The 24,780-nt window shown below is 43.6% G+C and overlaps 2 protein-coding genes across 7 annotated transcripts in view; one reads left to right on the forward strand and one right to left on the reverse strand.

The window, feature by feature from the left end:
• Nucleotides 1-24,780, reverse strand: part of KCNQ1 (potassium voltage-gated channel subfamily Q member 1) — a 300,879-nt gene that overhangs the window by 142,276 nt on the left and 133,823 nt on the right. The window contains exon 15 of one of the 6 annotated variants that reach the window (XM_083720078.1): nucleotides 8,280-8,711. The exons of the other annotated variants lie outside the window; for them this stretch is intronic. Within the exon in view, the coding sequence (XP_083576204.1) occupies nucleotides 8,603-8,711 (109 nt within the window). The 3' untranslated portion in view covers nucleotides 8,280-8,602. Of the gene's footprint in view, nucleotides 1-8,279; nucleotides 8,712-24,780 lie in introns of those variants that run through there. 6 annotated transcript variants of the gene reach the window in all.
• The window catches only part of TH (tyrosine hydroxylase), a 532,003-nt gene that overhangs the window by 52,926 nt on the left and 454,297 nt on the right, over nucleotides 1-24,780 (forward strand). The window lies entirely within an intron of this gene.

Consider the following 24,780-nt stretch of genomic DNA (forward strand, 5'->3'; position numbering starts at 1 on the left):
AACAGTCTTGTTGAATCATTGCTGGTTTCTTGAAAATAAAACATCACTACCTATTTTCACTGACGTATTATTACTATCATATACCATAATGTAATTGGTAGGGAAGGTTTACATTTGAAGTTAATCATTTAACATTTTAAGTACAGCGACTGATAGCAACCTCAAGCCGTCTGAATCAAACAGAACTTGCACAGGCTCCCTCACATTATTAATCGACACCTAGCTAATCTCATGTTTATACAGTCGCACCTTGGAAGCCAAACAGCTTAGTTCTCAAACGTTTTGGCTCCCGAACGCAGCACACCCAGAAGTGAACTTTGTGGTTCGAGGACCAGATCCCCGCACAGTGGAATGAAAACATACGGACACATGATAAAAGGTTAATGGGCAAGAAAAGGCCACAACTTTATTGATTACAGTGAGTGAAAAGGTATTGGCTTAGGCATTGGATTACGTCAGCTGACTCCACCCACTCGGAGAGGGGTGAGTCTAGAGAGGGGGGTTTATTCACCAGTAGGTGGAGCCTGTTGATGCTAATCCGACTATAAGCTCTCCCCTGATGTCACCGAGGGTCGTGCCATGGCCTCCCGCCATGCAGGCATCAGACAGAATACACGACCGCCGGATTCCTTTAACGGAATACCCCAAAATTGAAGGCGTAGGTGATGGCCACACCTAGCCCTTCCACACACCACAACACATTATTCCAATGCCTAACCTACCCACCAATACCACAAATGTTGTGACGATTGCTACGAGGTAGGCGAAAAAACCACAAAGCCTAATGCCAAATGGAAAAATTCCTACCAGGCCCCCCGGACAACCAACCTAAGGTCCATAGCAAGGCCAAAAGAAACTGAGACCCTGATCTCTAAGGGAGTGGAGGGTGGGTGACTCGAGACGGGACGACGAAGAGTAAGGGCCGCGTGGCTGGCGCAGCAGCAATTTACGCTGCCATCCACGCCCCTTCGGAGGCACCTTGTTGGGTGCCTGCCCGTGGGCGTGGTTCGCCAGCCAGGTGAGAGGAGGCAAGGGGGCTAACACCCCCTGCTTGAGGCGGGAACCGGCTCCCGCCCACAACCACTCCCCTATTCTGCAGGAGCTTTCTTCAGCCAATCAGAAGCCGCGCTTAGGTTTCCGAACGTTTTGGGAGTCAAACGGACTTCCGGAACGGATTACGTTTGGCTTCCAAGGTACAACTGTACAGCCTTTTATTTAAAAAGATGCCCCTCATCTAGCACCTAGCAGCTGTCTGTGTCTTATGGGATGCCACAATAAGTGGAGCTGATAAGCTATTCCTCAAGAATAACTGTTTGTCCATCTGGCCCAATGGTGTCTACTCTGAATAGCAACAGTTCTCTCATCACTTTTTATTATTATCATTGAGCATCTTGTTTTCACTGTGGCCACCCAAATGCCTATGGGTAACAGGACCAAATGCAACAGCACACTCCTTTGTGATTTGCAGCAACTTGCATATTGCCTCTGACAGCGGTGGTGGAACACAGCTCTTATAGCCGATGGTCACTGATAGGCTTGTCCACCATAAATTTATCTTATCCTCTTCCAAAGTGATCCAAGTAGGGTGCCGTCACTACTTCTTTGAAGGAGCAAATTTAACTCTGTGCTGTGTAAAGAAGGGGCACACTCAGAGGTATGTTTTATGGGTGGGGAGTGCAGCTAGGAGACCTACAAGTAGAACCAGGCTCCTCTGCAAAGCCAAACCAACAGCCAGAAACAACATTTGACCTTATTATCCATACTGAGAACTTGAAATGACATGAAAACTTCCATGCTGGGAGTAATGTTGGCAGCTTTTAGCGCACAATAATTAGACTGAATTGCCACCACCACACACACATATGATTCAGTTTTCCAGGACTGCAACCTTTGAGTTTTAGGTTCAAATGATCCCGATATCAATAATAAAATTGCAAAGCCACCAAGCTTCATAAGATTTTTTTTTTCTGAACCATGCCACAGTTCAGACTTAATTGAAAGTTAGCAACTTTCATTAATGTGCCTTGCCTTTTTTATTTTGCAAAGTTTTGATTCAAATATACCAAGCACTTTTACAACCACTGATTTGACCCTGTTCAACAGTTCTCTGCTGACTCTTTTCTTGTTTGTCATCACTAAGAATGTACAGTTTGTTCTAAAATGTCCTTGAAGAACTGAAGTATACTTAATGCCATTTAAATGGAGTTTGAAGCAATCCATTATCACACTTTGTACTACACAGAAACAGTAAACCGTTCGGCCTTTTAGGAGCCAGGACTGAAAGAAGTAAGAGCACAGGGCTTCTACCCATAGCAAATACTCAAATGCAAACAGCATTACATTGTTTTGCAAAGGAATCAAACAATGCGTATTTAGCAGTCCTCTAAATTTTGCTTTTGCAAATATAAACAATTAATTCATTGTCAGAATCCCAGAATGCAAATGGAGCTGACAGGTTCATATATTGCAATGTAACACTTCAAGAAGTTTCATGAAGCAAAACGTTGAAATGTGAGCTTGCTATAGGATTTTGAATATACAGTACACACACATACACACTGGTCACCAATATGTCCACGATAACATACTAAAAATTAAAAAGGCAGCAACATCCTACAGGCTGAAAGCTTAAAATGAGACAGCAAGAAAGAGTACGGAAAGCTTCACAGCGTGACGTGGTTTATTAGTGGCCTGAAAACAAAGGGGCAAAACAATTCTGTCCCTTAGAGTGAGAAGCCCTATTATGAAGCCTTTCAACTCCCCAAAGAGTTGCCTTTTGACTCCCTCTCTGCTGTAGGACAAACAAGAAAAGGTAATTAGTATTAGATGATGTTAGACGTTATGTAGCTTGTGACGCTTGTCTAACGAGCTGTCCTGCCAAATTATTATTTTCACATTATCAAAGGAGACGAATACGCACACTCAAAGGCAAGCATATCTGAAAGGGGATTAAAAAGTTGTTTTCGTTTGTGAGGACAAAACTACGTGTTTTAAGTCAAATACAGGGTTCCTAGCTCCGTGCTTGGGCAGCATTTGCAGGGAAGAAGTGGCAGCTGGGAGAGTTTGCTTAACTCTTATGCGGACTGATTCCTTAGCTGTGGTTCAAGTACCCAAATCATGAATAAAGCAAAGTGTGTAGCAGAGGGTGGAAAAGCTATGTTGGTGTGATACTGAGCAAATGGTCATGACTGTGCGCGCACACACAGTTCCACCTTCACCCTTTTCCTCCTTCCTCTTCTCAATTGCCCCTTGCACACTGACCACCCTCGGTTCCATGCCACTGTCTACTGTTCTGCAGCCTCTTTTGCACGTGTGCACACAGACGCTCACTCACACCCAGTTTATTACAGATAGGTAGCCGTGTTGGTCTGCCATAGTCAAAACAAAAAAATTCCTTCCAGTAGCACCTTAAAGACCAACTAAGTTAGTTCTTGGTATGAGCTTTCGTGTGCATGCACACTTCTTCAGAAAGCTCATACCAAGAACTAACTTAGTTGGTCTTTAAGGTGCTACTGGAAGGAATTTTTTTGTTTTGACCCAGTTTATTATATACATTACTGTACCTTTAAGATGAACTGGCTCTTAAGAGCATGCCAGTCAGTTACCTTACTTAGAGAAGGTTAGGCAGCCTAACTTCATGTAAATCCAGGATTGTGATGTGGCACTACAAATCCTTCACTGTGGGCTGTGTGATGACACTGTCAGATTTTTATTATAAGTAAATGCATATATTTCATATTCATGGATTCCCCATGGAGATTCTGGTTTTGACGAGCGCTGGTTGAAATGCAGTGTGTTTGTTCTCTTTTCCTAGTGTTCATTTGGCTTAAAACACGACAGCACTCACTCAGTGGGCTTTTACTGCACATAAACACGGGAATTATAAAAACACCATGCTTAAACATTAGCATAATGATAACAATAATCACACTGTTCATTCATCCAGCTCTTCTGCAATCTAATTCTGCGGACTTGTAAAGAGACCTTTGTAATTGCAAGATGGGCATTTAAAGAATCTTTCAAATCCCCACTGGTGACATTGCAATATTGCCCAGTGTCTTGATCCTGCCAAAGTTCAAGACAACTGGTGGGAAGGGAAAAGTTCACTGTCAAATAAGCCTTTGCCAGCAGCAGCCCTAATATGATAATGAGAAAAAATGGTGTAGGATGCTGGTAGGCTGACCAGGTACAATTATGCTCCACATTAGTCTTGTTTTAATTCAGTCAGCTATGATTTCATAGCAGGACAATTTGAGGTTTGGGTGTTGAAGAGAGAGGCAGCTTGAACACTGGCACTCCGTTGTGCTTGGTAAAGAATGTGACTCATGAGTGGGAGAAAACAGTGTAATGAGAGTAATAGTTGTCCGTCCCCCACCCCTCAAGCACAGGCATACAACAGATATTTCATTTATTATGAAACAAGAGCCAGATTAAGTGAATAACTTTCCGTGTATTTACATGGGCACAAAATGTCACTTGGTCTAGCAGCCCTGCCCCTCCTAATGCATTCCTTCTCCTGTGTTGTATGCCTACATATCCTGCTGCACACAAATGATTAATATCTTTCAAGACCTTTAATATGGAACACATGTTTTCTTATTTCCTTTATTAACATAGCTTAGCATCACATACTATGCGGTGCTGTATGCTTACTATAATATGGAATAGGCAGCTACCATTCTTTGCCAGTTCCCTATTCAAATTATGTTCCACACATTCAGAATTTCTCTCCAGTGTGTAAACAAATTAACATTTCATTTTATGGCAGATCATTCTCCGTAGGATATGGCATCATGCACTATGTTGATTCTGGAATATGTCTGTATAACATACTGCCTATGTGATGTAATCTTGGCTCTGCAAAGGTCCCTTCAAATGAATTTGCCAGAAGGCAATCTCCCATATTGCAATCTTAGCAGCTGCCCAACTCAGGAATGGCCATTTAAAACTTATTAAAGTTACTCTGGCCAACAAGAAGAAAGAAACCAGGGAAGTTATTTTGGACTGTGACCATACAATGAAGAATAATTGCCTTCCACCACCCATGGAATAATGTATGCACACTCACCCTGCACACACACAAAGACTTAAAGACATTCAGAAAAATATGGTGCTTTGCTGAAGGGAGGGGAGTACATCTTTTTGGAGACTTTGACTATAAGCTTCTGGAAATGATTACCTGATTGTTCAATATATCTCTAGCAAAATAAAGCTGGTGGCCAAGGATCACAGATAAAACAGAAATCCTCTAACAAATACACTTTCTTTTTCTGCTTTCCCCCCTCACTCCCTGCTTTTCTTATCTCGTTCTTCCTTGCACTATATAAAAGTTTTTGAAATCTGAACAATATATTAATACAATTTTTTAAAAATCAATGAAACAATCTAGATTTGACTGGGAGTTGTGAATTTCTATGTGCCTATTTCATGTGATGCCTCAAATGGACGTCAAGGTGAGGATAAGCAATACAGTGGTACTTCTGGTTAAGTATTTAATTCGTTCCGGAGGTCCGTTCTTAACCTGAGGTACCACTTTAGCTAATGGCGCCTCCCGCTGCCGCTGCGCGATTTCTGTTCTCATCCTGAAGCAAAGTTCTTAACCCGAGGTAATATTTCTGGGTTAGCAGAGTCTGTAACCTGAAGCGTATGTAACCTGAGGTACCACTGTACACTGAAGTTAACAGTCAAAAGATTCTCTCACATACATAGAATGTTGACAAGAAGCCAAAATGCTTTGCTGGACTAAGCCATTAGGCAAACAGCACCTTATGCACAGAACACCTAATGATATAATTCTGAGAGCTGCTTCACACATTATGCTATTATAAATATATTTGCCACTGTTTATATACATGACGGGGAGCTGCAGCCAATACTATAAAATTCACAAGTTTTCAAACATGGGCTACTTACATTATACAGTGGTACCTCAGGTTACACACACTTCAGGTTACATACGCTTCAGGTTACAGACTCCGCTAATCCAGAAATAGTGCTTCAGGTTAAGAACTTTGCTTCAGGATGAGAACAGAAATCGGGCTCTGGCAGCGCGGCGGCAGCAGGAGGCCCCATTAGCTAAAGTGGTGCTTCAGGTTAAGAACAGTTTCAGGTTAAGTACGGACCTCCGGAACGAATTAAGTACTTAACCTGAGGTACCACTGTATACATTTTAAATTGTAATATGTGAAGAAGCTCTAATTCACAAAACAGGTCAAACAGATTACATTACTCTGTTTAAGATCTGTTAAATGTGAAAAATTGCATTGTGATAAGAAGCCAGAATTGGCCGAGGTCACCGAAATAGAGCTCTCTCAGAAACTAGGCCAGTGTTTATTGCTTGACATATTCAGCTTTATGAAAAAAATATAGCTCTGTTGACAGTATTTATTCTTGTAAACACATGGTACAAAAAGGCCAAGTCCTTAGAAAGCCCCAGGGACAGCTTAAATTATCTGAAATCTGGATTTTCAAGGGGTGGAATTAATTCTGATGTATTAACAGAGAACCCCTGTTTTGCTTCAGGTAGTAAAATAATACTCCCTCCCCCTTCACTCTCCTCAAGATTCACTGCTGGATATTCAGTCACAGAACATGTGCGGAATTCTATTCCCGGTAATGTGCAGGTCTTTCAAAGAGCTCCAAACTTATTTTGGTTGAAAAATAAAAATATAAAAAGAGCTCCCTTAAACCTTTTTACTTCTAGAGGCATATGTTGGGATCAAAATTGCCATGCACAGAATTCAACATGAATTGTGCAGGGGGAAGAGGGTTCTCTCAGACCCCACTCCCTATGACACTACGGATAGATCAAGCATCACCACAGAACCTTGCTACAGGGTGGGAACCCATGAGAGCAACACTCAGGGAGGTAGCAGGTCATGGATGGGCAAACTGCAGCTGGGGGCTGCTTGTGACCCTTGGCTTAATTTCATGCAGCCTTTGGCCTAATTTCTTTCGCCGAATTTATATTTAAGAAAAATAAAACTGAGAGGGGCAGGGGGCTCAGGTGGGTAGCAAAGGTGGTGTCTAAAGGTGCCATGGTGCCCACAGCAGTCACGCTGGAGACTCCCATCTTGTGGATAGGGAGAGCCCAGAGGAAGAAAAAGAGATACGTGAAGGGGGAAAGCCAGATGAATGAAGTGATGAGAAAAGGAAGGGGGAAAGCCCTCTGCCAGTTCAAATCTCTATACCTCCTTTGGCAGCCTGTTAAGTGGGGAGGAAAGGGCAAATAGTCGTACCTTGGATCCCAAATGCCTTGCGAGTTGAACGTTTTGGCTCACAAACGCGGCAAACCTGGAAGTGAGTGTTCTGGTTTGCGAATGTTATTTGGAACCCAAACGCCCGTGCATCTTGCAGCCAATCCGAAGCCACACCTTGGTTTCCGAACATTTTGGAAGTCGAACGGACTTCCGGAATGGATTCTGTTCGACTTCCAAGGTATGACTGTATAATGTATTTAGGGCCACACCAGTAAGATGAACAACAACTAGTTTTATTTATTTGTTTCTGTTACATAGTTTTCAGTCTGGCCTCGAGCCTGCTCAGTTCCAACTTTCCTCAAGCACCACCTTTTGGCCACTAGGTGCCAACAACATCAACCATTGCTCATCACTGGATTCGCCCGCACCTTCCGCCAGAAGGAAAACCACTAGAAACACTTTGCACGTGCACACTGTCCTCTTTGCAACAGAGTCACGGGTTCCAATTATGAAAGTGACTAATGTATCTTCCAATGAAAATACAAGGATGAGAGTGGTGCACTGAACAAGGCTCTATCTTGGGCAGTTTGCCCAAGGACTCTCTGAAACATGGGTCTTGAACTGATCCTGCCTACAAAACTCTTTGCTCTGGTGCATGCAACTGCTGTGGGATAAGCTACTTTGAGACCATTTGTTGGGGTGGAAAAGATAATAAAACTTTCCCAAGGAGTGCTTTGGTAGACTGAATGCATCCCATTGGACACAAACCATCCAGCATTGCAGTAAAACAACAATATATATATATATATATATATATATATATATATATATATATACACACACACACACACACACACACCCTGCACCAAAATGGACAGTGCAGTGGGAGGGGAGAAATGGATGCAATGGCTTTGTTAAGACACAAATTTTGATTCTCATGTTAACTTCAAAATGTTTTTAAAAGGTTGCAAAACTAACTATGTGATAATGTCCCAGTAACCTACAGATGCAGCATACACAAAATAATCTGTTTGGTTTTATGCAGCCCTTATGTCAATGTGCAAGGTTCTTAAAAAAGAAACAGTAACCCCCCCAACTCCACATTCAAAATAATCTAAACCCCGACTCAAACCTTTTGATCTTTGCACAATATTAGCTGCTGCTAAGAGTGATCCTGCTGAGGGGTTGAATTTTTTTTTTAAGACTTACTTTAAAACACCACATGATACAGACAAGAGGCTGTGCCTAAAATATGAAATGCTAACTTTCATTTATATGACATGCTGTAGCATTTACGTAAATAAACCAGTGTTAGCTTATGTTTTTGATATTAGATACAATGCCCCTTAGAGAAGCCCTTGCTCAGCTCTTTTCTTCTGGCCTTGAGTAAATAAATCTACATTTCAGCTCAAGAATATGCTGCCACGTAAGCAGTTGGAGAGTAAAGTCTTTGTTCCCAAATGTTTGCAAAGCTGGAAGTTCTGGTATTTCTTTCTTTTGGAAACTTGGTAACTGGAAAAGAGAAGGTGCAGATAAAAGTAAATTCTACCACCTTTCAAGAAACACATGCAATTATTTAATTTCGGGCCCGTTCCAGATGGCAGGAGTGCCACCCGGATCCAAGGCTTCACTTGCAATACACATGAATGGTCTTTCAAAGTGACCTGCCAGCACAGCTGTCTGGCAGGGCTATGAAATGCTTTTATATAAACAAGGTTGAATCCACCAGCAATCTATCATGTGGAATGTGCCTGCTGGGGAGAAAAGAGAAAGAAAGTACAAGGCTAAGAAGTTGCAGAACAAGATCTTAGGAGAATGAAAACAAGCTTCAGATGAGAATATAAAGTTAAGCAATGACAGAGAGTCAAAAGGAAAGAGAAATAAAAAGGATGCCAGGAATGGGGGAGGGGGAGTCAGTACTTGGAGGCAAGTTCTGCCGAAATTAAGAGACCTTAACCTCCAGGCACTTAGGTTCACAGTGTCAGACACTTTTCGAACATACTAAATGTGCTCGGGACCAGGACCTAATGCCAGATCTTCCCGATTCTGGGAAAGCTATCACTCTATATAAATGGTCACAGCTGGGGTTCTGGCATGGCACATCCTCCTTTCCCAGAGGGGATATACGGTACATATATAAGAAAGCAAACATGACATAGCCAAGCACGGAACAGACCTCTTGCCTTCCCCACTCCCAACAGAGCCCATGTATTCTCACGCACACATGTAATACAGTACACAGATAATTCTCTTTAGCTGGTAAATTGGCTAAATTAGTATGCAGCTATGTTCTAAATGACAGCAATTAAATTTGCAATGCACCAATTTGATTGCATGTGAATGGAAGCAAAACAGAGAAAAACATTAGGGACTGGCATTCTCCTTGCCAATGATACAATATGCATATTAAATTCCCTAAGGAGAGATGGTCATATTCCTTTCTCAGTTGCCTCCTTGTCTGTTCAAATATTGCATTATTATTATGTCGTGGCAAGGGTTTGGCAGAACATGCAGAGAAGTGCTAGGATAACAAAAACAGCATTATCTATCTTATTAGTAGGTCCGGTTTTATTTTTGGAAGCAATATTCACTTGGAAAGGAAAGGCAACACTAAGCATTAATTCCTGCAGGCTCATTAGCTGCATTAAGTTACATGCACATCTGATTAACTGGCCTAAGCAAAACTAAACATATCAAAAGTTTGCAATTAATTCATAACAATGCTTCAGAACAGTTACCCAAAGCAATGGTCTCAACAACTCAATAAACCAATTCCAAAGGTAATTTGCACACATAGTTTATAAAGGCCCTGTAGCTCTTTTAAACATATGTTTCTTTGATTATAAACAGCTGATGTACTACAGTAGGTTCAATTTTTCCAGATAGGCTTCCAAAAAAAGGATTACATTCACAGCATCATAAGATGAACTAAGTCATGGTATAAGCTGGAAGCACAATGTCAGTTTTACCATACTCTGTCAATCTAATTTTGAGAGTGCTAAACTATTGTTTATAAATTCTGATGTTCTCTCCCTGTCTCCCAATCTGACCACCTTGGTTAAAATGGCTTAAAATGCTTTTAAGAAATACAAGTTTTTCACATGAAGAAAACATACTGAAATTTGAAATATATTCTTAAAGGGTGCAATTCTACTGTTGCAGAAGGCACACAGTGATGGGGGGAAAAGAAGATTCTCCTTTCCTCCATGCGGGAACCACATCCTATGCGATCCCATGACCCACATACAAAGTGGCAGCAGGAACAAGTATGTTGAGCAAAAGAGCTGCAATGGTGAAGCCCCAGGCACCCAGCAACCTAAGTAGGTGGTGTCCTCACCTGTCACATAGCAAAAGATGCTACACTTGCTGAATGGGAAGGGGTTGGAAAGAAGGAAGAGAAGGCCAACCCAACATACTCCCTCATTTGCTCTCCCCTTTGCAAAACAGAGACCAGGATTATACTCTAAACCAACACAGTAAGGAAAATACATGCAAGCCAGTGAAAAGTTCCTGCATGGTCTTTGGCCCTCTCACTCAGGAAAACTAGAAGAAATTGTACGTGAGCATCTTGTCTTGCTGCTGTGATGCATCAAGCTGCAGAAGGACAGTGAGAAGCTCACACTTCTACACTTATATGAATTGGGCCCTGTGCTAATACTCTTCTGACTCCTGTGTAAAGTGCAGCAGTTGTTGTTGTTTTAAATGTTAGTTATTTATTAAATTTGTTTGACAGCATCAATGATTATGCCAGGCTACTGTTGGGATTTTCTGCGGCTCATGAATGGATTTCACAGCCTTAGAAAAGATGTGGATTGAAAGAAATGCCTGTGCAAAATTACCATAGGGAAATAATGTCAGAAGAAGCAACCTAGATGAACTTCTAGGCTAACAATGTGAAGAACACCAACAAGGCCCATGACATGACTCTGATCTAACAATTTATTGTGATTCCCTTATGATAGCCAAGATACAAGACAGTAAACAATATATTCTGAACAAAAAGCGAAGTTAATTGTAAATAACGTGGTTACAGAAGAATTTAAGATAGAAAAAGGGACACATCAGGGGTGCCCAATTTCCCCATTACTATTTATTTTGGTCCTGGAGGTTTTGCTGAATATGATAAGGAAAGACCAGCTGGTTAAAGGGGTTCAGGTCGGAGCGAAACAATATAAGTTGAGAGCATTTGCAGATGATGTGGTACTTACATTACAAGAGCCAGGAGCTAGCACTAGAAGGGTTTTGGAACTAATTCAAGAGTTTGGTCAAGTGGCAGGATTTAAATTAAATAAATTAAAGACTAAGGTATTAGAGAAAAATCTAACAGTAATGGAGAAGGAGAAGTTCCAGAATGAAACTGGTTTAACTGTGGTTAAGAGTGTAAAATATTTGGGGATCAATATGACAGCTAAAAATATGAATCTATTTAAAGATAACTATGAGAAATGTTGGAACCAGGTGAAAAAAGATTTGGAAATTTGGTCAAACTTGAAGCTTTCCTTGTCAGGTAGAATTGCAGCTATCAAGATGAATGTATTGCCTAAAATGTTATTTTTATTCCAAACACTGCAAATTATTGATAAGATGGAGTGTTTCAAGGGATGGCAGCGTGATATTTCTAAATTTATTTGGCAGGGCAAAAAACCCAGAATAAAATTTAAGATTTTAACGGATGCAAAGGAAAGAGGAGGATTTGCCCTGCCAGACTTGAAACTTTATTATGAATCAGCAGCTTTCTGCTGGTTGAAGGATTGGCTGTGTCTTGAGAACACAGATATTTTGGATTTGGAAGGTTTTAATAATGTTTTTGGGTGGCATGCATATCTATGGTACGACAAGGTTAAGGCTCATAAAGGTTTTAAAAGTCATATTGTCAGAAAGGCACTGTACAATGTTTGGATTAGATATAAAGATCTACTGGAAAATAAAACACCAAGGTGGCTTTCGCCTATGGAGGCCAAAGCAGTAAAAAAAGCTAAATATGGAATGTACATGGCCGAAATATTGGGAAACTTTGGAACAGGAGGGTGATAAACTGAAACTGCAGAGTTTTGAGAAATTAAAAGGTAAGGTCCGAGATTGGCTTCACTATTATCAATTGTTGGAAGTCTATAAGATGGATAGGAAAATTGGCTTCCAGGTGGAAAAATCAAAGTTAGAGACTGAACTGTTAGAACCCAATACTAAGAACTTGTCAAGAATGTATAATCTGCTGTTGAAATGGAACACACAAGATGAAACTGTTAAATCTGCAATGATTAAGTGGGCACAGGATATTGGTCATAACATTTTGTTTGTTGACTGGGAAAAGTTATGGACCACCGCAATGCCTTAAGAGAAAATATTATGAAAATGATCTACAGGTGGTACATGACCCCAGCCAAACTGGCAAAAATCTATCATTTGCCCGATAATAAATGTTGGAAATGCAAAGAAACTGAAGGAACATTCTTTCACCTTTGGTGGACATGCCCAAGGATTAAAGCTTTCTGGGAAATGATATATAATGAAATGAAAAAGGTATTTAAATATACCTTCTTGAAGAAACCAGAGGCCTTTCTCCTGGGCATGGTCAGCCATGTGGTGTTAAAGAAGGATAGAACTTTGTTTATGTATGCTACAACAGCAGCAAGGATTCTTACTGCAAAGTATTGGAAGACACCAGAGCTACCCACCTTGGAAGAATGGCAGATGAAAATGATAGACTACATGGGACTGGCAGAGATGACGGGCAGAATCCAAGACCAGGAGAAAGAGACAGTGGAAGAAGATTGGAAGAAATTTAAAGATTATCTTGATAAGTATTATAAAATTAATGAAGGTTAGAAAGACATGGGTTGGAAAATAATACGGTGTTCAGAGATGCTAATTAAGAAAAGGAATGGAATTGTCAAAAAACTTGGGTAAATAAGGGAATGGATTTACTGACTGGATAATGAAAATAGAATACAGAACGGGGAGGTATGAGGGAGTCGGGGAAAGTAGGTTGAGAAAATAAGGTTTGAAATTATACTTGTTGTTTTTGTTTATGTTTGTTTTTATTCTTGTTGTTTTGTTCTTATATGTTCTTAATGGAAACTTCAATAAATATTATTTTTTTAAAAAAATACAAGACAGTAAACATGTACTTCAGGATATAAGTTAAAAACCTGTATCCGCAGATTACTTTCTGTGGGCCCAACAAAGCTCAAAACAAAGCCATAGTGATTATTCACTATTGGCTCCAGATAGTGTTGAGCAGGTGGGTGTCGTTTTTTGATTTTTGTTTTGAACCTCATGGGCCAAATGGAGAGACCTGGTGGGCCAAGGATGAGCCATGGGTCAGAGGTTTCCATCCCTGCCATGGACCGAGGAAGATCTTTTCAACAGCAGATCTGTTGTTTTCCAGATACTGGCTGTCCTTCATCTAGGAAGAGGGTACAATCAGCAGATCATCTGGGGCAGGGGTCTGCAACCTTTAAGACAAAAAGAGCCACTTGGACCCGTTTCCGAAGAAAAAACAACAACTGGGAGCCGCAAAACCATTGCGACATTTAAAACAAATATAACACTGCATACATTGTTTCTTAGCCCAATGTTATCCTCGTCATTATAAAAATAACTTTTTTGACACTTTTTAATTATTTTTTGTTTGACCCCTCAGAATTACTCCTCCTCATAGAAATAAACGTTATATTAACAAGTTACCTTTTTTTGAGTGTGTGTTCTTCACTCCCCTTCAAAACAGTAGCTGCAAATTGCAAAGCAATAGCAGCAAATCAGCCAGCGGCAGCCTGTTGGGGCGGCAGCCTGTTGCCCGAAGCACAGGGAGCCCTCCGGAGGGCTCCCCGTGCTTCGGGCGAGTGTCTGCAAGCCTTGCGCACCTGGCAGGAGCTCCCGTCGGGCGCGCGAGGCTTGGGGCGGCAGCCTGCCGCCCGAAGCACGCGGAGCCCTCCGGAGGGCTCCCCGTGCTTCGGGCGAGTGTCTGCAAGCCTTGCGCACCTGGCAGGAGCCCTCGTCGGGCGCGCGAGGCTTGGGGCGGCAGCCTGTTGCCCGAAGCACAGGGAGCCCTCCAGAGGGCTCCCCGTGCTTCGGGCGAGTGTCTGCAAGCCTTGCGCGCCCGGCAGGAGCTCCCGTCGGGCGCGCGAGGCTTGGGGCGGCAGCCTGCCGCCCGAAGCACGCGGAGCCCTCCGGAGGGCTCCCCGTGCTTCGGGCGAGTGTCTGCAAGCCTTGCGCGCCCGGCAGGAGCTCCCGTTGGGCGCGCGAGGCTTGGGGCGGCAGCCTGCCGCCCGAAGCACGCGGAGCCCTCCGGAGGGCTCCCCGTGCTTCGGGCGAGTGTCTGCAAGCCTTGCGCGCCCGGCAGGAGCTCCCGTCGGGCGCGCAAGGCTTGGGGCGGCAGCCTGTTGCCCGAAGCACAGGGAGCCCTCCGGAGGGCTCCCCGTGCTTCGGGCGAGTGTCTGCAAGCCTTGCGCGCCAGGCAGGAGCTCCCGTCGGGCGCGCGAGGCTTGGGGCGGCAGCCTGTTGCCCGAAGCACAGGGAGCCCTCCGGAGGGCTCCCCGTGCTTCGGGCGAGTGTCTGCAAGCCTTGCGCGCCCGGCAGGAGCTCCCGTCGGGCGCGCGAGGCTTGGGGCGGCAGCCTGCCGCCCGAAGCACGCGGAGCCCTCCGGAGGGCTCCCCGTGCTTCGGGCGAGTGTCTGCAAGCCTTGCGCGCCCGGCAGGAGCTCCCGTCGGGCGCGCGAGGCTTGGGGCGGCAGCCTGCCGCCCGAAGCACAGGGAGCCCTCCGGAGGGCTCCCTGTGCTTCGGGCGAGTGTCTGCAAGCCTTGCGCGCCCGGCAGGAGCTCCCGTCGGGCGCGCGAGGCTTGGGGCGGCAGCCTGCCGCCCGAAGCACGCGGAGCCCTCCGGAGGGCTCCCCGTGCTTCGGGCGAGTGTCTGCAAGCCTTGCGCGCCCGGCAGGAGCTCCCGTAGGGCGCGCGAGGCTTGGGGCGGGAACAAAGGAAAATGCGCCTCCTCCCCTCGCCTCCACCCCGGAGCCGCGGCAAAGGCGTTAAAGAGCCGCATGCGGCTCCGGAGCCGCAGGTTGCCGACCCCTGATCTGGGGGAACGTATTTGCGACTTCCCCTGTAGCAAGTTATACAACCAAGGATAACAGACTTTCGTGAATGCTCATAAGGCCAAATTCAAACCAAACAGAAGAATATGTTTCTAATAGGAGAACCTCAGAAATATACAGTGGTTACTCTGCTTAGTTTACCATATATGCCAAGAGATAAATTCTGCTTGCAGTTCTTTTATATGAAGCATGGTGCCCTGGGAAAGATGGGACTGGCAGTACCTTCCCTAAGAATCCAGAGTGATTTAACAACCAATGCCTCTTCACAGGGAACTCTGGAAATAATAGCTCTGGGAGGGAAACAGGGGTCTTCTCTCAGCACCCTTAACAAACTGCAGCTCTCAGAACTCTTTGCGGGAAAGCCATAGCGGCTTATAGTGGTCTCATAGTGCTTTAAATGTGTGGCATGAATGTGGCCTAACACTTGCAACAGGAATGCTTAAAATGTGGAGGTACTGGCCACCTGAAAAATACATCTCTCTTGGTCTCATGCCCGCCTCACAAACACTCCCAGAAAGTAGACATAGACAAGTATGCTGGATAATTTCTCATAAAATCTAGACCTCCTTTAGAATTGCCCATCTAAATAGAAAGAAATACCACATTCTCCCCCCCCCTTTTTTGGGGGGTTTCATAGACTGATATTTTTCTACACCAGCCTGCCTTCTCTCAACCACGAGCAATACAGCAAAGTAAATCAGTGAGTAAAGAGCCGCTGCATGGCTAATCCAATTTAATTAACTATGTGTCTCATAACATTTCCTTTTTTAAAAAGATATGATTTGCCGTGTGTTCCTTGGAGAAAAACATGCCCTGGCCATGACCTGAGCTTTTCCTGTGGCAATGCCAGGAAGTACAGTGGTACCTTGGGTTACAGACGCTTCAGGTTACAGACTCCGCTAACCTAGAAATAGTAACTCAGGTTAAGAACTTTGCTTCAGGATGAGAACAGAAATCGTGTGACGGCAGCAGGAGGCCCCATTAGCTAAAGTGGTGCTTCAGGTTAAGAACAGTTTCAGGTTAAGAACGGACCTCCAGAACGAATTAGGTTCTTAACCTGAGGTACCACTGTAAAGAGAGTGGTGAATGTTTGTGTTTTGAAACTGTACTCCCCTGCAATATTTAAAATAAAGATACTAAGGTGAATTTTAATGGCAATTATAGGATTTAAGGTCTGATCCTATGCATATTTATTCAGATGTCATACAGAATTTAGTGGGCCCTTCTTCCAAGTAAATATACATAGGATTGCAGGCCCAGAGACTAAAAGTAATCACTTGATACTTCATATCACTTGAAGTAACTTATCTTGCGAATGTTGAACATAATCCAGTGGTACTAATGGAGAGTGTGTGCAGAACTTTCCCTGTTCCACGAGGCAAGGAATACTCCGCATGTGGCATACGAAACCCTGTTACATGAATGGAGCATTTTTCTTCAAAGATGGAAATGGGAAGCAAGAGCTTTCATACAAAATGAAACATGCCTAAATCCCATTGCAAAAACAAAACAAAACACAATTTTCAGTTCTTAACTATATGCTTATTTGCACAGAGTGCAGAAGTTAAGTCCCATTGAATTTAATCTTTGTACTGCAATTTTAAATGCATTTGATAGGCACTATGCCCCTTGACATGAGTGGCAATGTGGTCTAAATCACAGAGCCTAGGCCTTGCCAATCAGAAGGTCGGTGGTTCGAATCCCCGTGACGGGGTGAGCTCCCACTGTTTGGTCCCTGCTCCTGCCAACCTAGCAATTCAAAAGCACGTCAAAGTGCAAGTAGATAAATAGGTACCACTTCGGGAAGGCAAACGACATTTCTGTGTGCTGCTCTGGTTTCACCAGAAGCGGCTTAGTCATGCTGGCCACATGACCCTAAAAAACTGTCTGCAGACAAATACCGGTTCCTTCGGCCAGTAAAGCGAGATGAGCGCTGCAAGCCCAGAATTGTTTGTGACGGGACTGAACTGTCAGGGGTCCTTTACGTTTTTATGCCCCTTGAACACAGTGGGGCTTACTTCTGAGCAATTATTATTATTATTATTATTATTATTAAAATTTGTATAGATCTTAGGGTGGTTCACAACATAAAATAAAAGAAGGCTGCTGTAACAGTTCCAGGGCCGAGCTGCAGCATTAAAAACAGATTCTGAAATACATTTCAACAGAACGATAGCTTGGGAGCCTAGAGGGGATCCAAGCTTGCAGCCCTGAAAATACTGCACTAACTTCCATTCAGTGTACTCCAGATGAAGAAAAAGACAAATGAGAACAAGACTGCTGTCATTAAAAGTAAAGCACCAGAAAATAATTTTGGATTAAAAAACCCAACAACACTAAACCTATGCGTTTCAAGAAAGGCTTAACCAGCCAGCAGAGGCGGGAGGGCTTTTTTGTTTGTTTGCTCTGAGTCAGGGGTCAGCAACCTTTTTCGGTCCTGGGCCAGTCCACTGTCCCTCAGACCTTGTGGGGGGCCGGACTATATTTTGAAGAGGAAAAAGAATGAATTCTTATGCCCACAAATAACCCAGAGATGCACTTTAAATAAAAGGAAACATTCTACTCATGTAAAAACATGCTGATTCCCGGACCGTCCACGGGCTGGATTGAGGAGGCGATTGGGCCGCATCCAGCCCCCGGGACTTAGGTTGCCTACCCCTGCTCTGAGTACTTCACTCCAGCTGAAAGGGAAAGGTATGCAGTAGCAGACAGTTTTTTTTTGCTGGGTGTTAGGCCCTGGTGTGGGGGGAGCAGGGTGCACAGCTTCTGCCAGCCTGAAAATCTGGGCACACCCTCACCCAAAATTAAAAGAGAAACAATAGGGCCTTGATATTGCCAGGTGGGGCAGGAGCTCCCAAAGAGCCCAAATATCTGGCACACTGATGGATCCCAGTGCTGCATTTCCACTTGGGAGATTTTCGCAGCCTATCAAGTGTACTCCCCTGCCTCTCCTCCAGTTCTTTTGATGGTAGCAGCTCTGTACAGAGCCAGCTCTCACAATTTTGGCAGGGAAATGGTTTTACTTTCCCTCCGTGGTTTCTGTAGCAGGCCAAACATTTGCACTGTAAGGATCTGCAGGAGGAAAGGAAAGGTACGCTGCAGCTATAAAGTTAAAAGAAAAGAAGAGTTTAAATCTAGCCATCCTTCCAAAAGGTGATAGATGGGGGTCTTCAGAGAAGGAAAGCCAGATTACTAGTGTACAAGCCATCTGCAAGCGGAAGAAAAGACTGCAAAATTCCTATGAAATAATGCCCTTCAATGCTGTTGAACCTTATTCCTATGAAATAATGCCCTTCAATGCTATGCTAAACCCAAATTTCTCTGAACAGTAAGTAACAAAATATTTACAACTATCAGAAAGCTACTTTTCATGCTGAAACAGTTAATGTGGTTAATTCTTCTGTGTGAAGCAAAGGCAGCCAGGCTCAGTGCAAGTCCCATTTCTGTCTAGCTGTTAAGCATATGAGCATGTACTTTTTGGCTGTACATCAAGAACAGCTGCCTGAAATGTAACACAACACAAAATGTATCTAGTTACAATCTGGAAGAGGTAACGCAGGACGCACAATACAGATCTTTTCCTAGCAGCAAAATGAAAGTAGTGCCTGCCAATTTCAGACTTCACAACAGCTCTTATATATAACAAAAAGTCACCAGCATCTTTCTTAGCAAGTTAAATTATCTGAGAACTTAACTTAATTTAAAAAGGTGTTCTTTTACAATAAAAATAAAAAATTATGAAGCAAAGGCACCTATCACTATATTCCAGAAAATAAGCAGCAAGAACACAAGATCCCACAATAATAGTATGAGCCCCCACCCCCCCTCTTTCCTTATGTAAATCTCTGCACTGGTGAAACAAAACTCTGCCTCTCGCTCAAGCTCTTTGGGCTTTGAGTCTCCTGTCACTTGCACAGCAGTTTGAGGACGATGAGAAACAGCATAAGAGGACTCTTGCTTTATCCTGCCATCTTCATACCACAGTGCAAATAAGTAAAACCCCTTCCTCCTCTTGAACTTGGGGAGGGGCAGTGAAAGGAACAGGCAGAGAGGGCAAACAGTGACTGGCCAGGAAATCCAAACACAATTTGTGGACCCCCCCGAGGGTATGGCCATACTGTGCCATGCTTGGTGCCAAGCTGGGAGAAAAGTGTGGACTATAGTGTAAGAGTGGAGGCAATGCCAGTCCTACTTGTGCCATTTTCTTCATGAACCACCCACTCCCCCGAAAATTAATAATCACATCAAGGATCTTCTGTATACTTGAACATGGCTTCACTATTTGCAGAACAGGACCTCGACACTCCATGCCTTCTTAGCCTTCCTTTGAAGCAAAGCCATGTGTGGCAAATTCTTTTTATTATCCTTATTCTTGCCCCTTGGATATTAATACTATTAAAAATGTCTGACAAATAAAAAAGGAAGGAACGAGCTCCATGGAAAGGAATGGTCTTGGATAGTCCATGCACCTTTATCCACCTTCATTGTGCTCTCTCTCCCTCCCCCTCTCTCTCTCACACACACACCCCACCACCCAGTTGTCTGACCTCATCTTCACTGCTGGAAGAACTCCCTGAGGACCCAACAATACATTACAATGCAATCTCTGCAGTCTTTTTTCTAAAATAATTAAGGCTATGAGACCTACAGATGCAGGCTGCTGAAAAGATTTAACAGGCAGCTTGAAAGAGGGATCACTGCTTATGGCGCGTACACTGATCCCGCTCTTGACTTTGCTAAACAGGTTTGGCAAGGCTTGTTTGTTTGTTTTAAAGCAAACTCCTTAACTTGTTTGACTATAGGTGAAAATGGCACAAAAAGGTATGCGTGAGAATATGTGTCCGTGCACACCATGGGACGTGCAGCCTCTCAAACCACTTTCGGCTTCCATAAAATTATCGCTTGCCTCCAGGTTGGAATTTTCAGCAGAAAGCAGAGAGGATGGAAGTACCTTGGACATTCAGCAGGGGCTATTTGCCTCTTGCCAGCAAAGACAGCCCCCATTTAAACTCATGCTAACAAATCCAACTTATGGAAAGTGGCCTCGCATGCTCGATTTTCCACCACAAAGTGGAATACTCAGCCACACCTGCCAAATCTGTCCAGATGGATGCATAAAGTGCTTCCACAGGACAATGGCACTGTTATTGCTCGATCCTTTCAGCTATTGATAATAAAAACATGAACAAAATAGCCTGACTGATAGCCCTCAGGGTAAAAAGCTGCTTGCAGGACCCATGAACAAACTGTACACTGTACAAACAAAAGCCCATTAACTATAGTGACCACATGTCAGACAGGCATGTGCCTGAAACAAAAATATGTCATTAAAAGTGTGGTATAAGGTTCCTAAACCAACATTTTAAAATCAGCCAGTATCAGTCAAATCCCTCAATCAAGTTGCTATCACTGAGTGTGTATATCAAGTTGGTCAGAGTGGCCTCAATGACAAAACATATGGGGATGCTATGGGGTACCAGCCAGCATTCTTTTTGCCTCCATTGCCTGGTCTCTAATGTGCCTTAGAATCACAGAATCATGTAATTGCAGAGTTGGAAGGGACCACAATGGTCATCTGGTCCAACCTCCTGCAAAGCAGGAATATTTTGCACAGCATGGGGCTTTAACCCACAACTATGAGATTGAGAGTTCCATGCTCTACTGCCTAAGCTATCCTTATCTACATTTTCCTTTCACTAGTCTTAGCTCCTTGTCCTCAACCAATCAGAGCTTCAAAGAAAACACAATAGTGGTAGACCCATCCTGAGGGTGGAGATCACTATTTGCCTTCACCACTTACTTTTCAAAGTCTCATCTTGACTATTTTCTCTCTCCCAACCAAGCTTCTGGAATCAAGAGTTGATGAGGAAAGTGCTCCGGGGAACAGAGTAAAGGGCAGAAAGCTGCTGATGGAGAAGCAACTACCACTCGCCACCTGTTCACTTCCACCCTACAATATGCTGGGCCCAGGGGTAACGCAGTCCAGGTCGGGTCCCGAATCCAAGGGTTCTGCGGGGAGTCAGTCCAACAGGGCCAAAGCAGGACATGAGACAGGAAACCAGGCAAGGTCAATCACAGGATCACAGGCAGGTTCTGGCAAACAGCAATGTTGCTCCCGCAACGTGGGGTGGGGTCTAGCAGCCTTTTATCTCTGTCGGAGTAATGGCCGGTCCTGATCCCCTGGTGACTCACCTCCCTGTCTCGCCCGAAGGCGAGCACTCCTCCTGCGAGAACTAAGGTCTCTCCTTCTCTCAGACCTCAGTCTCTGTAGCTCGGGATATGTCAGCGGGTTACTAGACCCAGAGGCCGCCTCAGCCTCTCCTGACCCAACTGGTAGTGGAGCAGCTGTAAGTGATGGGCCAGCTGAAGGCAACAAGGTAATCCCCACATCTGGAGCCAGGGCAGGCTCAGGCAGGGGAACCTGTGCAGCCTGGGGCTCTTCAGAATCAGGCCCCAGACTAGGTTCAGATGCCGCCTGGGGCAAAGGATCTGGTGTGGACTCCGAGTCCGATCCCGAGTCCCAGGCCAGCACATACAAAAAGGGGACACTATCCTACTTCATACATGACTGGGGTAGTTCTGGGCTTAAATAAACAGTTTTGCTACCACCACTCATAGTTGCTGTGTGACTTACTGTGTGGACTTGACAGACGTAGGTCAAGTGACATTAATTACTGTGGCTTTATGCCAGTTTATTTGAAAGCATGTGTGAGTTCATCATTTGTTGTGTTAACACTGAGCTGAACATACAACATTCCCCAGCTGGATTAATCTCTGGAAAGTAATGCAGACTCCTCCAAGCAAACAACAAGAGTAAAGTTGTTCAGATGACACTAGTATCTGGCAGCTTGTAAAAAAGAATATGACAAAAGAAACCCATTTGTGGTAGGGCTGAGATCATTACAATTAAGTGATCCCTCATTAAAGACACATTAAACTCCATATTTTAATCCAACTCTAACTAGAACTATCCCTTCTGAAAGGGTGTTGAATGCTGACGGAACTTAGAAGTTCCCATGGTGCCGCATAAGCTTGGAGGTGTTGTGCGCAGAGGGGTACCTGGAGGCTCAGAGGTTCAATGTGCAGGTTGGAATGAGGTTCAATGTGCAGGTTGGAATGAGCCTGATTTGTACTATGCAAACCACAACAGGTGCAGAGGAGGCATCTATGTCTTGGCTTGTGCTAATGCCAAAGCCTGCATATGCCAAGACCTACAGACTGCCAAATTCTGAGTGTTTCTAGAATCTTGCAGCAGCCCGGATTTTGAATCAAGACAGCTAATTAACTATATGTTATATTAAAGGTAAAGGTAAAGGGACCCCTGACCATTAGGTCCAGTCGTGGCCGACTCTGGGGTTGCGGTGCTCATCTCACTTTATTGGCCGAGGGAGCCAGTGTACAGCTTCCAGGTCATCTGGCCAGCATGACTAAGCCACTTCTGGCAAACCAGAGCAGCACACGGAAATGCCGTTTACCTTCCTGCCAGAGCGGTACCTATTTAGCTATTTGCACTTTGACGTGCTTTCGAACTGCTAGGTTGGCAGGAGCTGGGACCGAAAGATGGGAGCTCACCCTGTCTCGGGGATTCAAACCGCCGATCTTCTGAGCAGCAAGTCCTAGGCTCTGTGGTTTAAGCCACAGCACCACCCATGTCCCATATATGTTATATTAGTTATCCATAATAGCATACTTGAATTTTAAAAGTTAAATTGGTATTTCACTGCTTTGATATTGTACTGCTAATGTTTTGTATGTGTAATTTAACTGTTTGAAATACTTTGGGAGTATTACCTGGTGCCCTCCAGATTTTGGAGATTTGAACTCCCATCTTCCCTGACCACTAGCCATTAGGGCGGTTGATTAAGAAAACTTTTTTTTAAAAAATGCCTCCTCCAAAGGTCTTGACTTACTACACTGGGGATTATATAGCTATATCTGAAATTTCATGCATATCAGTTAATATCTTGACCCTGCTCCACTGAATTGAAATTTCAGCCTTTACGACATAGGAAAATGGCCAAGTAAACAGCTATTTTCGTGGAGGAGGGTCAAGATATTAACTTATATGCATGAAATTTCATATATAGCTATATAATCCCATGTGTAGTAAGATAAGACCTTTGGAGCAGGCATTTTCAAAACAAAGTTTTTTATGAACCGCCCTACTGGCCATGCTGGCTGGGGCTGATGGGAGTTGTAGTCCATCAACGTCTGGAGGGTACCATGTTGGCCACCCCTCAGGTTCAGGGCAACTCATCAGTTTATAGGGGTTCCAAAAGCTTTAGCAGTAAAAGGTTTTTACAAAACTGCTTTAAAAATCTCCCTTACATATTTAAAATTATTATTATTTTAGCCCCCTTTAATACTATGGTCAGTTACAGAGCAGAAACGTTTTCATTTTACAGTATTCTCCAACCCAGATGTTTTCCTCTTCATGAAAAAAAAAGTTCCCTGAAATCATAATCATATAACTGTAGCCATATGTTATGATGGTATGTAGGCAGACTTGGAAATCCATGGAAGAATAAGGAAAAGCACCAAAGCAATACTTAAAAACAACAACTGAGGCAACACTTACTACTAAATGTCTCTAGTAATGGGTGCTGCAAGCACACTTTTTAAAAGGGGGACACTATGGGTAGAAGTCAACATGTTTTTATACTGTGTTTTTATGTTGTGAACTGCCCCGAGATCTGTGGCTGAAGGCAGTATACAAATTTGATGAATGAATAAACCAGCCCTGCTCTGTCTGTACGAGCATTTCAACTTCCATGTGGAATGATCCACTCTCTCCTCCACCCACGCACTGCTCTCCTGACCCCCTCAAAGCCAAGTTTAGGAACCCTCCTTTTTCAGGTAAAGATGGTAGAATGCTGGAGTTGGAATCCTGCAGACAAATTTGCATGCCCATGTTGAGGCACCAGATTTCCATCACCTTTTTAGTTCCCAAATAAAATCCCCTCCAAATAGGAAGATCTAGCCAGCATGCCATAGTTTGGTTCAACATGAACAGAGACTATGTAAGCTATAGTGTATTACTTCTGTTCTGCATTAGTCACCTTGAATCACAAAATGTTCAAGCAATTCTGAAAGTAGAAACACACTAATCAAAGTTCAGACAGAAACTGACTGCCCAGTGCTGAAGTGGCTTGGCATAAGCAGACAAGGCTAACAGGAGAGAAAACTTTGCAGAGAAGGAAAAGTTAAGAAGGCAGTTCCTCAGCCAACTCTTTAGCAGTTCTCACAAAACCATAAACAATCCTCCCAGCCCCATGTCTAACTGACAGATGTCTGCAGTACATCATTTCAGAGGGCAGGCATCTTCCTTTGAAAAGCTAAAGAAAGGGCTATGAAATTTGGAGAATGCAACTATATATAATAGTACTCATGCTTCTTGATTTTGTACTTTAAAAGCAATATTTTAATCTCCTTTAAAAGAAAGGAGAGCTTGAAAATCTACAGGACTATTAAACCTTTTTATTAACTGCAAGC

The sequence above is a fragment of the Podarcis gaigeae genome, assembly GCF_964106915.1.
Source record: "Podarcis gaigeae genome assembly, chromosome: 1".
NCBI classification, from domain to species: Eukaryota; Metazoa; Chordata; class Lepidosauria; order Squamata; family Lacertidae; genus Podarcis; species Podarcis gaigeae.